The sequence below is a fragment of the Pleurodeles waltl genome, chromosome 1_1, assembly GCF_031143425.1.
Source record: "Pleurodeles waltl isolate 20211129_DDA chromosome 1_1, aPleWal1.hap1.20221129, whole genome shotgun sequence".
Taxonomy (NCBI): domain Eukaryota; kingdom Metazoa; phylum Chordata; class Amphibia; order Caudata; family Salamandridae; genus Pleurodeles; species Pleurodeles waltl.
In genome coordinates, this window is record NC_090436.1 from 2,067,352 (window position 1) to 2,084,966 (window position 17,615).

At 47.2% G+C, this 17,615-nt stretch overlaps 1 protein-coding gene across 1 annotated transcript in view; it reads right to left on the reverse strand.

Moving 5' to 3' along the window:
* Positions 1–17,615, reverse strand: part of LOC138291607 (uncharacterized) — a 336,430-nt gene that overhangs the window by 190,295 nt on the left and 128,520 nt on the right. Inside the window, exons 5-8 of the mRNA XM_069230322.1 lie at positions 9,037–9,212; positions 8,789–8,942; positions 7,021–8,508; positions 3,087–3,249 (exon numbers count right to left, since the gene is read on the reverse strand). Of these exons, the coding sequence (XP_069086423.1) occupies positions 3,087–3,249; positions 7,021–8,508; positions 8,789–8,942; positions 9,037–9,212 (1,981 nt within the window). The remainder of the gene's footprint in view (positions 1–3,086; positions 3,250–7,020; positions 8,509–8,788; positions 8,943–9,036; positions 9,213–17,615) is intronic.

The following is a 17,615-nucleotide window of genomic DNA, read 5'->3' on the forward strand; positions in this document are numbered from 1 at the left end:
GGAAAGTCATAATGACCGCCGCGGTCTTTTGACCGCGGTACGGTCATCTGGCGGTTCCCGCCAGGCGGGCGGCTACCGCCACCCGCGGGGGTCGGAGTGACCCCCTTTGTCTCTAGTCCCTCTTTTATTTATCTTTTTCAAAATTATTTTTTCACAACAATCTGGTTGTATTTATACCCCCAGCCTTAAGTTCATGCAATAATTTTCTTTCTAACTTCCTTGTACTCTTTACAAAATGGCGCCACCGATTTATCATATCATATTTAATGGCGACGCCGTCACTCGATTGAGCTTAACCGTTTTTTAGTCCTTCTTCAGTGTTCGCGTCCTAAACACTGAGGAAGGACTACCTTCAGTATAGAAAAGATGCAGTGTTCTCCTGGCGCGTCCCCCGATAAGAGGCGATGGACACGTCGGGATCGTAAAAATTGTTTGTTACCACTTAAATAGGTAAGAACTTTGCCATCCACTACAGACCCGTAATTTAAATGTTTAATCGGGACTTGCTCGATCGATTGCACCTCTTCGGAAATATCTGTACGGGTTACCGGCTATCAATATTGTTTCCTAATGGGTAAACTCGTCCTCCTAGACTCTCCCCAATAAGGGGTAGTTCACCCCATTAAATGAAGTATTGGATCTTTTTCTTTGACTAGGAATTGAATATAGTGATGATGATTTTAACCTTGGAAAGTGACTATAATCTTGGAGCCTTTTTTGCTGATGTTATTCTTAGCATGATGGGTATACATTTGACATTAATTTGTCAGCATTGTTGGCCTGTCTGTAGAGTTAATGCCACACACTATATATGTTTCCCATATATTTCATGTACAGATTCTCTATAACAACTGTGGCACTCAGCCTGAAGAATTATGCTTTCAAATAACGTGGTATGTAACTATTACCTGCAAAGTTCTGAACTACAATCTGCATACACTGCCATCCCCTTTTTTCATTTTTTCATTTGCATGACATTAATTAGCACTATCACATAGTTTTCAAGTATTCTAGTGCAGCACAAACTCATATTATTAAAAATACCCATTTAAACTATCGATATACTGTATACTCCTTTCTTGCTTTCTATTTTAGTTCAACTTTTTGTAGCACGAAATATCTTCTAGTACTTTCAGTGCACCTTAATATTGAACACCATGAATGGATCTATATTTCACTACTAGACGGTGCTATCTCTCCCTTATAGTACCCTCTATATAGGGGGTACTATTGTCCTTTAAATAGAGCACAGTAAGTGAGATGCATGACCCTCTTTTACGCATCTAGGGTTTTTACCCTTTTGGTGTCCCTTTCATTCAGACTGACTTTTATCCCGAGCCTTATATTATTTCTTCTTTGCAGCCTTGAGAAAGCCCTGGCGCATACGCCGTGTGGGGCGAAACACGTGTTGGCTGGAAATTGGCTGAAACTTCTTGATTTATTTTTGGAATTCTCCACTTCTCATCAATAAAAACTCTTTGAACGGGAACAAAATATCCCTTTTTGCATTTTTTGTCTATGAACTATATCTTATATTGCAACCAACTGCTTGAAAAATTACTTTCTTATTGTGGGACCTTACCAATTAATTAGTAGAGTATATAATCAAATAACATATGTAAAGTATGCAGTGACTTATATACATGTTAAGCACAAAATAATATACTATCCAGTGATGGTCTCCTTCTCAGATCACTACTGGGCTTGTGGAAGAGAGAAATGGACTGTACCTGCTGTTGAAACTTGTGAGGAGACTTGAAAAGCAGGACCAGCTCCCACTTGTACCTAGGAGAAAGAGGTGGACTCCAGGGGTCGGATGGCTGACCTCCTGTTAAGCTACAGTGCTTAAAAAAAGCTATAAGAAACCCCTTTTTTGAAGAGCCCAGCTGACTAGTTCCAACTGGACCTACCCTGGACCCTGCTGGTGGGTTTTGCTGAAGTGGCCCCTGACCCCCAAGTGCTGTTGCTTTGTACACTTTGACCTTGGCTGTGTCAAAGTATCCCCCTCCTAACATACAGAAAAGGCTGGGACTTAAACTTGTTGGCTTCAAAGACTTTCGGAGGATTGGGACAAACATGCTGAGTCAATCCGATAAAGGTGCGCTACAGCTGAACCAAAGATTCAGGTTGTACTTGCTCAGAGCTTTTACGCAGCAGCAAATCCATTTCAGTAGGACGATGTGGAGAGGGTACCCAGCCTTGTAGAGTCCTGTTTGGCTGTAGCTTGCAGCCTTGCCAGCAGGAGGAATCTGAGCTCCAAAAAGGTAACTAATTCAGAACAGATTAAAATCTTCACCAGGAGAAGGTGCCAAATGTATCCAGCCAGTGAGGGATCTTCGTTAGGCATACATTTTGAATTCCTCTGGCTCAGAACCTTTTATCCAACAGCCAGTGTGTTATAATGATGGTAAGAGACATCTTGGTTGTCTTTATCAAATTTATTTAATCCGTGGAAAAGACTGCCGCTGTCGCGTCCTCGGCACCTCACACAGCCGTCTAACCGTTCCTGACGAACGCTCGAGAGCCTAAGGCACGACAGCGGGCAGCACGCGATATTGGTTCGGCACGCGGTGTCATGCCGTCGCGTGCAGAACAACATAGAAAACACAACACATTATCTCCTTCCTTTTTTTTTTTTTTAAAACAGAAGAACTTCCACAAAGAAGGTAATTACATAACATTGAACCACTAAATAATCTTGGCCATAGACTGACCACAACAAGTAACCTTCCTGCTATAATCCATGACATTCCTTAAGTTTGAGCGGTACCCATTTCTCACGAACTGATCTCCTAAGTGTATGGGGCACCAACAACTTTGTGTTTGATACCATCCGTTCCTGATCCATGCCCTCAGTCACAGAACTACTACACCTTTTCATTCCACTGACGTCATTCACCTTCACAACCTTGCCCACATTCCACCATTGACCACCCTCAACCATGATGGCATTTCCACACACTCTCCTCATAGTCACCGGACTCCCATAACAGGCCTCCCCCTTCCTCACAAATGTTTGTAACTTGATGCGCACCACATCACCCGGTTGAAATGACCGTTCTTTCGTAGAATTTTTCTGGTCATACCTGGCTTTCACCTTATCCTGATTTATTTTTACTTCACCCAAAACACTGTCCTTGTCCACAGTATCAAGAAATTTACCAGACACAACCTTGGCTAACCAGGCCGGGAAAAGTCTTGAAGTACTACGCCTACCTTTCAAAAGTTCAAACGGAGAGATTTTCGTCACTGAATGTGGAGTGGTACGATAAAAATCACAACATTGAATTCACAGCTTCTTCCACATCCAATTTGCTTGCTTTAGCCCACTTGATGTATTCCACAACCACTCTGTTCATTCTCTCTACTAAACCATTCGTTTGAGGATGGTACAGAGAACTCTTCAAATGTTTCACACCAGACTCTCCTAGAAACATTTCCATCTCATTGCTCACAAACTGTACACCATTATCCAAAATTAAAAACTCCATGTAGGAAGTTGGCTCTGTATGTGCTATTTCAAAGTAAGGAATAGCATGCACAGAGTCCAAGGGTTCCCCTTAGAGGTAAGATAGTGGCAAAAAGAGATAATACTAATGCTCTATTTTGTGGTAGGGTGGTCGAGCAGTAGGCTTATCCAAGGAGTAGTGTTAAGCATTTGTTGTACATACACATAGACAATAAATGAGGTACACACACTCAGAGACAAATCCAGCCAATAGGTTTTTATATAGAAAAATATCTTTTCTTAGTTTATTTTAAGAACCACAGGTTCAAATTCTACATGTAATATCTCATTCGAAAGGTATTGCAGGTAAGTACTTTAGGAACTTCACATCATCAAAATTGCATGTATACTTTTCAAGTTATTCACAAATAGCTGTTTTAAAAGTGGACACTTAGTGCAATTTTCACAGTTCCTAGGGGAGGTAAGTATTGGTTAGGTTAACCAGGTAAGTAAGACACTTACAGGGCTTCAGAGCAACCCCAAAGTCACCACACCAGCAGCTCAGGGCCGGTCAGGTGCAGAGTTCAAAGTGGTGCCCAAAACACATAGGCTAGAATGGAGAGAAGGGGGTGCCCCGGTTCCGGTCTGCTTGCAGGTAAGTACCCGCGTCTTCGGAGGGCAGACCAGAGGGGTTTTGTAGGGCACCGGGGGGGACACAAGCCCACACAGAAATTTCACCCTCAGCAGCGCGGGGGCGGCCGGGTGCAGTGTAGAAACAGGCGTCGGGTTCGCAATGTTAGTCTATGAGAGATCTCGGGATCTCTTCAGCGCTGCAGGCAGGCAAGGGGGGGATTCCTCGGGGAAACCTCCACTTGGGCAAGGGAGAGGGACTCCTGGGGGTCACTCCTCCAGTGAAAGTCCGGTCCTTCAGGTCCTGGGGGCTGCGGGTGCAGGGTCTCTCCCAGGTGTCGGGACTTAGGATTCAAAGAGTCGCGGTCAGGGGAAGCCTCGGGATTCCCTCTGTAGGCGGCGCTGTGGGGGCTCAGGGGGGACAGGTTTTTGTACTCACAGTCTTAGAGTAGCCCTGGGGTCCCTCCTGAGGTGTCGGATCTCCACCAGCCGAGTCGGGGTCGCCGGGTGCAGTGTTGCAAGTCTCACGCTTCTTGCGGGGAGCTTGCAGGGTTCTTTCAAAGCTGCTGGAAACAAAGTTGCAGCCTTTCTTGGAGCAGGTCCGCTGTCCTCGGGAGTTTCTTGTCTTTTCGAAGCAGGGGCAGTCCTCAGAGGATGTCGAGGTCGCTGGTCCCTTTGGAAGGCGTCGCTGGAGCAGGATCTTTGGAAGGCAGGAGACAGGCCGGTGAGTTTCTGGAGCCAAGGCAGTTGTCGTCTTCTGGTCTTCCGCTGCAGGGGTTTTCAGCTAGGCAGTCCTTCTTCTTGTAGTTGCAGGAATCTAATTTTCTAGGGTTCAGGGTAGCCCTTAAATACTAAATTTAAGGGCGTGTTTAGGTCTGGGGGGTTAGTAGCCAATGGCTACTAGCCCTGAGGGTGGGTACACCCTCTTTGTGCCTCCTCCCAAGGGGAGGGGGTCACAATCCTAACCCTATTGGGGGAATCCTCCATCTGCAAGATGGAGGATTTCTAAAAGTTAGAGTCACTTCAGCTCAGGACACCTTAGGGGCTGTCCTGACTGGCCAGTGACTCCTCCTTGTTTTTCTCATTATTTTCTCCGGCCTTGCCGCCAAAAGTGGGGCCTGGCCAGAGGGGGCGGGCAACTCCACTAGCTGGAGTGTCCTGCTGGGTTGGCACAAAGGAGGTGAGCCTTTGAGGCTCACCGCCAGGTGTGACAATTCCTGCCTGGGGGAGGTGTTAGCATCTCCACCCAGTGCAGGCTTTGTTACTGGCCTCAGAGTGACAAAGGCACTCTCCCCATGGGGCCAGCAACATGTCTCGGTTTGTGGCAGGCTGCTAAAACTAGTCAGCCTACACAGATAGTCGGTTAAGTTTCAGGGGGCACCTCTAAGGTGCCCTCTGGGGTGCATTTTATAATAAAATGTACACTGGCATCAGTGTGCATTTATTGTGCTGAGAAGTTTGATACCAAACTTCCCAGTTTTCAGTGTAGCCATTATGGTGCTGTGGAGTTCGTGTTTGACAGACTCCCAGACCATATACTCTTATGGCTACCCTGCACTTACAATGTCTAAGGTTTTGTTTAGACACTGTAGGGGTACCATGCTCATGCACTGGTACCCTCACCTATGGTATAGTGCACCCTGCCTTAGGGCTGTAAGGCCTGCTAGAGGGGTGTCTTACCTATACTGCATAGGCAGTGAGAGGCTGGCATGGCACCCTGAGGGGAGTGCCATGTCGACTTACTCGTTTTGTCCTCACTAGCACACACAAGCTGGCAAGCAGTGTGTCTGTGCTGAGTGAGAGGTCTCCAGGGTGGCATAAGACATGCTGCAGCCCTTAGAGACCTTCCTTGGCATCAGGGCCCTTGGTACTAGAAGTACCAGTTACAAGGGACTTATCTGGATGCCACGGTCTGCCAATTGTGGATACAAAAGTACAGGTTAGGGAAAGAACACTGGTGCTGGGGCCTGGTTAGCAGGCCTCAGCACACTTTCAATTGTAAACATAGCATCAGCAAAGGCAAAAAGTCAGGGGGCAACCATGCCAAGGAGGCATTTCCTTACACTCCAGAAATCCTTCCCTCCAAAAAATTTCTTTGAGGAACTGTATGGCAGAGCCAGTCCTAGGCTTAGCGAAAAACCACACTTCTGGCCACTTACTGAAGTAATCCATCAGTACAAAGGCATAGCGCATGTGAGTAGGGAGAAAATTGAAAGGCCCAACCATATCGACCCCCACCTTAACCCAAGCCTTGTCCGGTAAAGGTATGGGTTGCAATGGTGGCTTCACAATCTTCAACCCCTTTTCAGCACTGTTACACACCACACATCCATCAACAACTCTTTCCACATCTTTATCCATAGACGGCCACCAATAGTGCGCCCTGATACGTCTTTTTGTCATAGTGGCACCAAGGTGCCCCTCATGCGCATGGTCCACTAATTTTGGTCTAACATCGCACGGGGGTACACATTTATTATTCCTCAAAACAATGCTGTCTTCAATTGACAACTCATCCCCCACCTTGGCCTACGGTTGGACTTCTGAATTCAAATTCCTTTCCTTAGGCCAGCCGTTGATAATATGCTGCTTAACAATGCACAACACCTCATCATTGCTTTCAGCCATCCTCACACAGTCTCCGTGCACACCTTGGATTCATCAGCATCTACAGCCGCTATAAAACAATCCTCCACATCGTCCTCCAAATCATCAGTGCTTTCATCGTCCATAGGTAAACGAGATAGAAAGTCTGCTGTGAAATTATCTTTCCCCGGAATGTATCTGACCTGGAAATCAATTACTGTAACAATTTCGTGGTAAGGCGTGCTATGCGGGGGTTGTATAGTTAATCTTGTCACCATTCAAAATGTGCACCAACGGTTTATGATCAGTTTTAATAACATAGTTTCTTCCCCACACATAGCTTCTAAATTTCTCACTAGCCCAGTAGCATGCTAGCAGCTCTTTTTCAATCACTGAGTAATTGAGTTCTGATTCATGTAAAACTCTAGAGGCATAACTAATAACCTTCTCGTCCTTCCCCATACCTTGTGAGAGAACTGCCCCCAACCCATACCTACTAGCATCAACTGTAATGGTGCACAATTGGCTGGGGTCATACGGACTCAATGGTCTAGCATCCACCAACTCCTGCTTCACCTTTTCGAATGTAGTTTGACACTCACTGTCCCATATGAACGGTACTTTGTTCTTGAGCAAATTTGACAAAACTTTCATTTTGCTAGCATAGTTGGAATTGAACCTAGAATAATATTCACACATGCCTACAAATGATCGCAACTCGTCTTTGTCCTTGGGGTTAGGCGATTCCAGAGTCTCTTTTACCAGCCCGGGCCGAGGTGCAACCCCTTCTCCAGACACACAGTGACCCAAAAATCCTATCTTTTCCTTGTAAAACTCAAATTTTTCTTTCTTTACACAGACGCCATAGGACTGAACATTTTTAAAGACAGATTTGATTTTCTCATGAGGATCTTCCAAACCCCTAGTATGTATCAAAACATCATCTTGAAAAACCAGAATGCCCTGTACTTCCCCCATAATTTTGTGCCTGATGCGTTGAAAAGCTGACACAGCGGAGGCCAGCCCAAACGGCATCCTGCAAAACTGGAAAGTACCAAACGGGGAATTAAAGGCTGTATAATGGCGCGAATCCTCATCTAAGACCACCTGGTGATATGCCGATGCCAGATCAATTTTGGAAAACCACACAGAGCCTCTGAGCTCATCGAGCAGGTCGCTGATCTTAGGTAAGGGATATGAGTCTACCCATATTTCCTTATTGAGACTCCTCAGGTCCACACATAAACGTAGGTCCCCATTACGTTTTTGAGCAACCACTAATGGAGAAAGCCACACACTGGACTCAATAGGCTCAATCACACCATTATGTTGAGGCTTGTTCAATTCAGCTTTAAGATCATCTCTAAGACTAAACGGCACTGACCTGACCTTATGTCTCACTGGGATGGCCCTATCCTTCACCTTAATCTTGTGTTTGAAACCAGCAATCTTTCCCAAACTCAGTGCAAATATGCTAGGAAACGCCTCTTCAAATGGTGCCTTTGATTCTGAGTTACCCACAACAAGGACTTGTTCTTTAGCACCGGGTTTCAAGACCATACCAAACAGCCCTTGGTGGTACCATCCCAAAATGTTCAGACCTTTATATGCCACATAAATTTTACCAAAGATCCTGCGACCCTTGAACTCTAGACTGTCTTCTATGTAGCCTTCCAAGTCAATTTTCCTGCCCTCATAAGATACCCGTGATCTGTCGGGAGGCAATAACTTCCTATCACCCCAAGTATTGTGGAACAGATTCAATGTGATCATAGTAATACGTGCTCCAGAGTCCACTAATAACCGAAGCCACTTATCTCCAACCCGAATATCCACCAGGGGATCTATACATCACAATCATATCCTGAAAGGCTTTTACAAAAGATTCCCCTCCATTCTCCTCATCTTCCTCCGCTACACAAGACACCTTAGCTTGCCTATTGTTCATGGATTGACAGACTTTAGCAAAGTGACCCACTTTACTACACTTCCTACAAACAGCATTCTTCGCTGGACAACTTTTGCCTTCTTTGAAATGGGGCATGTTTCCACATCTAAAACATATGTTAGAAGACCTAAAAAAAGGATTGTCATATTTCTTCAGCTCGCCTTTCTTTACCGCACCCATTTTTGTAATGACATTAACTTGCACTTGATCAGAGTCCTTCACCCCAGTACTAGATGAGAGTTCCTTTAGAGAGATCTGCGCCAGTTCAACGCTCTTGGCTATTTTGATGACCTCTTCCAATGTTGGATTACCCATGGTAAGTAGCTTCTGCTGAATGTGTTTGTTTGAGCAGTGACCAATAAACTGGTCCCTTATTAGCTGGTCTTGAAAATCTCTGAATTCACATTTGTCTCAGTGCACTGACGTATGCCTCAACATCTTCACTCTGAACTTGCTGACGCTTGAAGAATTTGTGCCGCAAAACCACCAGACTCAGCAGTACATCAAACCTTGTAGACAACTTCTTGATATTCATATGATATTCATCAAGTTCTTCATCAATTTGCAGCAGGTCAGGTAAGTGTTTGAAAATCTCTCTGCCTTCATATCCCAAAGAGTGTAAAAGCAGACACTTTTTTCTTTCGGGGCGAAAACAAGAGGCTCCAATAGCTCCCAGGTACGTCTCAAAGCCATCAAACCATTGCCTCCATGGGAGGGGAGGCACCCCTGGAGTTTCCAAGAAGGGTGGTGGTTGATTAACTGACTGCATAGCGCTAACCAAAAAAGTAGCAATTAAAGTCCAGAACTGTCCAGGACCTGTTCAGATGGTCATACCTTTCAATAACCAACTGTTAGTTAAACTTTCCCACAGTGTAACAGTATTTTCGACCGTTGACCCTGCTAATATGGCTCTGAGTAGCTTAAAACACAAATACCTCCAAGATGGCGCCTAAAAATGCCAGCCACGGCACCAGCAGACTCCCGTTCTAGTTGTTTGCAACCACACAAGTCACTCGGTCCTCCCCCCAGCAGAGCTCCAGGTATTCATACGTTTCCTGCTGGATGTAGTTGAAGAAAATGTACGTCGGAGAAAGAAGAGGATATCTACCCTCACGATATGCGTGGGTAACGTAGCGGCGGTCCACAGACTCCCTCGTCACCAAAAGTGATGTTATAATGATGGTAGGAGACGTCTTGGTTGTCTTTATCAAATGTATTTAATCCGTAGAAAAGACCGCCGCTGTCGCGTCCTCGGCACCTCACTCAGCCATCTAACCGTTCCTGACGAACGCTCGAAAGCCTAAGGCACGACAGCGGGCAGCACGCGATATTGGTTCGGCACGCGGTGTTGTGCCGTCACGTGCAGAACAACATAGAAAACACAACACAGTGGCTTCACAGGGGCCACGTCCGATGGCTATCCAACCTGGTGGAGTCCTGCTGGACTGCAGCCAGCTGCCTTTCCCTGTTGAGGATTTTTTTAAAACTGTTTTATTGGCATTGCATACATTATACAAATACTGTACCAAAGCACCACAGAACAACAATTATTGGATGTTGTTGGGATGCTAGTGCATCACAAAGTCTAACTGTGAGGTCATCTTGGCGTGGAAGGGGGTGGGGTCATTCAGGAGGGGAAGACGGGCCCCCGGGGTAATGGGAATAATTAGAAGTCTGCCTGCCATTGAGGAAAGTGTTTTTTTGTATTTTTGTGGGTTGGCTTGAAGGGTAATGGGGATAATCTGGGCCTCGAAGGGTGGTTAGGGAGGGGTACTTGGATGTCTGCCAGTGAGTCGTTGTGTTCAGGGGGGTCGGCCGACTTAGATAGTACACCCTCCCAATGCTGAGCATTAAGGTGGCAGTTCAGCCCCCTCGCATCCCCCTGTGAAGGGCAGTAGCCTTTGCCCAGCACATCACTCAAACGTAGGCCTCAAACAAAGGGGCATTGGAAGCTCCCACCTCAGGGTAACAGTTCTTCTGGCAACCATAAGGGCAAGGTTGAAAAGGCACAATGCAATCTTAAGCTACTGGGGCATACAGTATATTGCAAGTGCCATGGCCTACCAAAATCCCGCTCCCCGAAGACCTGTGACCATCTTGAGTTTTGGCAAGGTGGCATTCTAATAAGGACTTATGTTGGACAGTCCCACAGAACAGGTTTCATATCTGCTGTGGTACTGCCATGGTCTGAAGCTCCTGGAAATATCTGGGCGATCCGCTGTGGGGAAGGGCACGCCCTGTGTAGCTTATATAACTGGACAAGCTGAAGCCGGGCATTTCATCGTGCTTTCCTGTGATATGTTAGCACTATGTCCTACTCTTTATCTTTGAGAGGGCAGCCGAACTCCGCTCCCAGGTGTCCCTTGCGTCTCAGCTACTAAGGCTCCTGTGAGCCAGCTGATCAAAAGGCGACTGCTGCCCAGCGTCTGTAGGGCAGCAACTGATGAGTGGCCGCTTCCACGTTGCTTAGCGCCCAGTTATACCTTAGGGTACCCTTAAGAGAGGAATAGAGGAAAATTTGCCCTCTTGTAATCTGTATTGTTCCGTCGGGAGGGGATATTGCGGAGTTGACCATTTTGAAATAAGTCTCCTAAAGTTAGTATCCCAGCCTGGTCCCAGGCGTGTAGGTCCTGTTCTGTGATAGGCCCTTGCGTCATCCGAAACCCCTGTAGAGACATCGCGGGAGCATAGAGAGGGATGTGGTTTATTGTCGTCAAGGCTATGGTAAGACAGGTCAGAGCTATCTGGAGGAGAAGATGATGGCGGAGTACCTGAAGATACTAGTGAGAGTTACGTGGATTGCCTGAGCGAGGGACCCAATGTGCTGTTGTCCTCCAGAAAATAGTCCGCGTACCAACAGGAGAGCCATTGGAGATAATTATATTCTAAGTTAGGGATCCCAAGGCTTCCTGGGGCCAATGGGAGTTGCAGGACCAGGAGAGGATTATTGACTTCCATTTCAGAGACTCAGGGACCACGTTCTATGTTGGCGGTATGCATACTCCATTGCCACTGAATTTAGATGCAAGCGGACCTTTGTTTTTATAACGGTGGAGACTACTCCGCCGTGATTAAACCCTCTTTTGGCCCTGTGGGGTAGGGGCCGTCAGAGGCAGACCTCGAATTCACCCACCCAATTTAGATGGGCGGAAGTAGAAGTCAGTTTTCATTGCCTGTCACGGCCAGGAAAATCCTGGTGGTAATGGGCAGCGAAAACTGCTAAATGCTCGCCACAGGAGAGGGCTCCCATGGCGAGGAGGGCATTTTATTTTTATTTTCAAAAAGAAAATCCATCTCTGGGATTTTCTTTTTGAAAACAGAGAAGAAAACAGCTTGACGCACAGCTGCGTTATATTGACGGGACCCTGCACCAAACTCGAAAAACACTGACGGGAACCGCAGTGAAAGCAGTTCCTGGAAATGGTTTAAGAAATGACTGCCTGCTCGGCGGTCACTTCTAAATCTGTTACACAGTACCGACATCAAGGTGACGGAATAATGTACTTCATTGCTGGATTATAAATCTGGCCCTAAGTCCGAAGGTAAAACTTTTACCAGGTTGAACCTGGTGTCAGTATCCGACCCACGCTCCATCACGGTGAGCCTTAAACCATGTCTAGGTTCCAGTCAAGGTAAACCACATGACCACGGATGACGGATAATGGTTTCTGGTGCTATTTTTATTCAAACATTTAATAATTTATATTCCTGGTTCTCCTTATTGGATTTTTGCACTTTTGGTGCTATTTTGTTCAATAAATTATTCTCTATTTTTATAAATTGGAGTCAGATTTTTATTATGTTGTGGCTCCGAATTGTTTTGTATAACTCCATTTATTAATGTTTTTAATACAGAGGCAGTCGAAAATACACAAAAAGCATATATGACGCCATACCAAGCTTGGGGTGTAATGTATACCTTAAAAAACTGTTTCAGGATTTAACCAGGAATCCACAAACCCCTGAACATGCCAAGCCAAACAGATGGCTAAGGCTCACAACAGCCCAAGCTGCATCTGCCCCGACTATTGCCCCCTCCCCCACCACTAGGGGACCTGAAAGAAAAAAGAAAACAAGGCCCACCCTCCTCCTACACCAATTGAGGCCAAGAATTGAAGTACAAACTGCATAGGATAATGCACCCACACAGACTCTCCACCAGAATGCAACACACAGCCAACGAATGATATTGATTCTAGTCAAACAGGCCCCGGGATCGCCAACGGGGCATCAGAACAGTGACGCCAGGCCAGGGCACATCCGCCTATACACTGGTTTCCATTTAGCTTCTAAACAGAGATGTGCTATGGAGAAAATGCTGGTGAGGCGCTCCAGGGCCAGAAGTGACCAGAGTCTATGGAACCACTGAGTCAGATGAAGTCTCCACCATTGGTCAAGTATGTGCAGTGCCATTCACCCCTTGCCGTGGAGTCAAGTGGAGGGGGTTTCACCCCCGGAAGCAACACCTTCAGGGAAAAGAGCAGAGGAAATCCTAATATTCCCCTCAATGATTCTGCCAACTGTTCCCAGAACTGCCTCACCCTGGGGCAGAGCTACCAGGGGTGTAGCTCATCCCTAATGACCCCACACCCTCTCCAACAGGTAGGACAAGCAGTGGGTACATTTTGGTGCAAACAAGGAGGGTCGTGTCACCCAAACCAATCCTCAGCGTGTATTTCTCTGCCTTGAACATATGTGGAGGATGGGTGAATGTCGCGCCCCATGGTTTCTGCGGAACCTGTATTCCCACTAAGCGCTCCCATGTCTGGTTGTGTTTCCAAACTTGAGAGGACTCGTGAAAGACGAGGATACGGTACAAGATATATGTCTTTAACTTTTAAACTTTGGTACTTCTAAATGCTTGACACAGTTTATGTTGAGCCGGTCTGCTGTGTGCCGGAGCTGCCAGGGGCTGAGTTCACTGAAACCTTGACTGGACCTAACAATGACGTGACAGCATTTCTGGTGTTAGACAATCACCCGGCCCAACTCAAAACCCACCTTGACATAACACTCACCAAACATTTCCATTAATGATTACTTTTAACTAGCTCAATTATTTAGCCCAATGCCTGCATGCATCTCCACCGAAAAATTTGTTGATGCTCTAATTAACTAATTAAGAGAGTCGATCACCAAGATCTGGACCAAGATAGTGTTAATATTAAAAGAATTGATGTCAATGTACACCATGATAAATTCACACATAAACACGAAATGGCATCAATATTATCAAATTCGCCCGTAATGAACTCTCCATCAACCCCAACACAGACATATGTGGTCAGACAGGCCCTGAGACCTAGACCTGAGGATACTGACTGACAGCTCACAGGTGGGGCAGCGCGTAGCTGCAAGACAAACACGAAAAGAGGAAACTCAGATCAGTCCTACAGATAGGCGCGGCGACACCCCATGGTCCCAGGAGATTGGCCCCAATAAGGCACACAAGGCCAGATACCACATGTAGTGAGGAAGACTCAGCCATTCAGAACACAGAACGCACACTAAGACGCAGCAATCATGTGCCCCTCATACCGGACATCTGGACATGTCACCTACTGGCACTCATTGTGTCCACGCAAGGCCGAGGCCCACCTGCATCTGTTATCAGGACCTTATTTATGACAACTGCTCACAATCTTGACCTGAAAACAAATGTTTTTTAATTTTATTTTTCCAATTTTATTTATGCAAGTATCACAGTGTACATACATGTGTGCCATATGTAGAGCTTTAAACTACAACCCAACACCATATTGTGTTCCAAACCTTATAACATTGTCCCAAGCAAGTTCGTCATTTTTGGACTTGTTTGGAGTATTATCTAGGATGTGTATGTTCAGGTAGTACAATAACACCTATACAATTTTTCGGCGTTTCTACCTAACAGTGACATATTTTAGTGGTAGTCTGTCCCACTCAGGTCAATACATTGCATAGCATATTCAACTTATACCAACTCACTTGCAATCCTGTAATACATTTTACTAGATACAAACGGGGAGAAAGAACTGCTGTTGCTCTACCAGACCAGTCCACACCACCCAGACGGCAGTCCCCAAATGGGTAGCCAACCCCAGATTGTGACTTCGTAAGCCGAGCGAACAATGAAAGAAGGAGACCCAGACTATGCAATGAAGCCGCCAGAGGAGGCGGGAGGGCGCATCACCACCCAGACACACACAACCATTTATCACACACTACCAATCTACCACCCAATAGGCTATGACAGCGCCCGCATTCCCCTATTTGGTGATCAGCCATTTTGCACCCTTTTTTAGGGAGTGGGAGGAGGCCCAGTAAACAATGTTTCATTGTTACATGCAGCTTCATAGCTGTTCCCCTCTTAGCGATCGCACTATTTGGCGCCAAAAAGGAATAATAGAATTGCACGTCCATGTGACATGCTCGCAATTGGCAGGGACACGCCACACCGAGCACAGCCATCAGAGCATAACGGGAACAGCCTATGCAGGCGTTGCGGTACCAGATATGCAAATAGTAAAAATGTGTCAGTTTAAACCTGGCATTGCTAGTCCCCTCACGCACTAATGCAGAGGCCCTATTCCACACCCCGTCCGGGGGCGGAGATCCCAGGTCTGCCTCACACTTATCCCTTGTCCCAGTGATATTGATCTGTCTATCTCTCTTTAGGGCCTTATAGGTGCTAGAAAGGAGTCCACGATCACATCCTGGGTCTATAATAGCCGTCGCGAGGTGAGATTCAGTGGGTTCTGCAGGGGAAGAGGTCTAGATCTCCCCAGCTCTCTGCATTAAGCTGGCGTATTGTAGGAATTGGCCCTGGTTTATGCAAAAGAGGCTCTCAGCGTCTTCCCGCATGACATATGTGCCATTTTGATATAAATCCCCTGCACTGTTAGACTCGCCATATAATATAAATGGCGGTCTGGCAGGCCCAGTCCCCCGTCAACTAAGTCTAACTTCAAAAGCTCTAGGCAGTCTCTGCATCTCTTGCCTGCCCAAATTAAAGATGGCAGTAGTTTATCAATCTGCCAAAACAGCGAAGAAGACAATACAGTATGTAAGGAAATGCCTCCTTGGCATGGTTACCCCGACTTTTTGACTTTGCTGATGCCAAGTTATGATTTGAAAGTGTGTTGAGACCTGCTAACCAGGCCCCAGCACCAGTGTTCTTTCCCTAACCTGTACCTTTGTTTCCACAATTGGCACATACTGGCATCCAGGTAAGTCCCTTGTAACTGATACCCCTGGTACCAAGGGCCCTTATGCCAGGGAAGGTCTCTAAGGGCTGCAGCATGTCTTGTGCCACCCTGGGGACTCCTCACTCAGCACAGACACACTGCTTGTCAGCTTATGTGGGCTGGTGGGGAGAAAATGACTACGTCGACATGGCACCCCCCCTCAGGGTGCCATTCTAACCTCACACTGCCTATGGCATAGATAAGTCACCCCTCTAGCAGGCCTTACAGCCCTAAGGCAGGGTGCACTATACCATAGGTGAGGGCATAAGTGCATGAGCACTATGCCCCTACAGTGTCTAAGCAAAACCTTAGACATTGTAAGTGCAGGGTAGCCATAAGAGTATATGGTCTGGGAGTCTATCATACACGAACTCCACAGCACCATAATGGCTACACTGAAAACTGGGAAGTTTGGTATCAAACTTCTCAGCACAATAAATGCACACTGATGCCAGTGTACATTTTATTGTGAAATACACCCCAGAGGGCATCTTAGAGATGCCCCCTGAAAACATACCCGACTTCCAGTGTGGGCTGACTAGTTTTTCCAGCCTGCCACACACCAGACATGTTGCTGGCCACATGGGGAGAGTGCCTTTGTCACTCTGTGGCTAGTAACAAAGCCTGTACTGGGTGGAGGAGCTTCTCACCTCCCCCTGCAGGAACTGTAACACCTGGCGGTGAGCCTCAAAGGCTCACCCCCTTTGTTACAGCACTCCAGCTAGTGGGGATGGCCGCCCCCTCCGGCCAAGGCCCCACTTTGGCGGCAAGGCCGGAGGAGATAGTGAGAAAAACAAGGAGGAGTCACTGGCCAGTCAGGGCAACCCCAAGGTGTCCTGAGCTGAGGTGACTCTGACTTCTAGAAATCCTCCATCTTGCAAATGGAGGATTCCCCCAATAGGATTAGGGATGTGCCCACCTCCCCTCAGGGAGGAGGCACAAAGAGGGTGTAGCCACCCTCAGGGCTAGTAGCCATTGGCTACTAACCCCCAGACCTAAAAACACCCCTAAATTGAGTATTTAGGGGCTCCCAGAACCTGGCAAGATAGATTCCTGCAACCTAAAGAAGGACTGCTGACCTGAAGCCCTGCAGAGAAGACGGAGACACCAACTGCTTTGGCCCCAGCCCTACCGGCCTGTCTCCCCACTTGAGAAAAACTGCAACAGCGACGCGTTCCACAGGGTCCAGCGACCTCTGAAGCCTCAGAGGACTACCCTGCATCTAAAAGGACCAAGAACTCCCGAGGACAGCGGCTCTGCTCCAAAGAAGAAACATCTTTGCAACAAAGAAACAACTTTTAAAGACCACACGTTTCCCGCTGGAAGCGTGAGACTTTGCACTCTGCACCCGACGCCCCCGGCTCGACCTGCGGAGAAACAACACTACAGGGAGGACTCCCCGGCGACTGCGACCCTGTGAGTAGCCAGAGTTGACCCCCCTGAGCCCTCCGCAGCGACGCCTGCAGAGGGAATCCAGAGGCTCCCCCTCACCGCGACTGCCTGCTTCAAAGAACCCGACGCCTGGTAAAGACACTGCACCCGCAGCCCCCAGGACCTGAAGGATCCGACCTCCAGTGCAGAAGCGACCCCCAGGTGGCCCTCTCCCTTGCCCAGGTGGTGGCTACCCCGAGGAGCCCCCCCCTTGCCTGCCTGCTTCGCTGAAGAGACCCCTGGGTCTCCCATTGAATCCTACTGCAAACCCGCCGCCTGTTTGCACTCTGCACCCGGCCGCCCCCGTGCCGCTGAGGGTGTACTTTTTGTGCTGACTTGTGTCCCC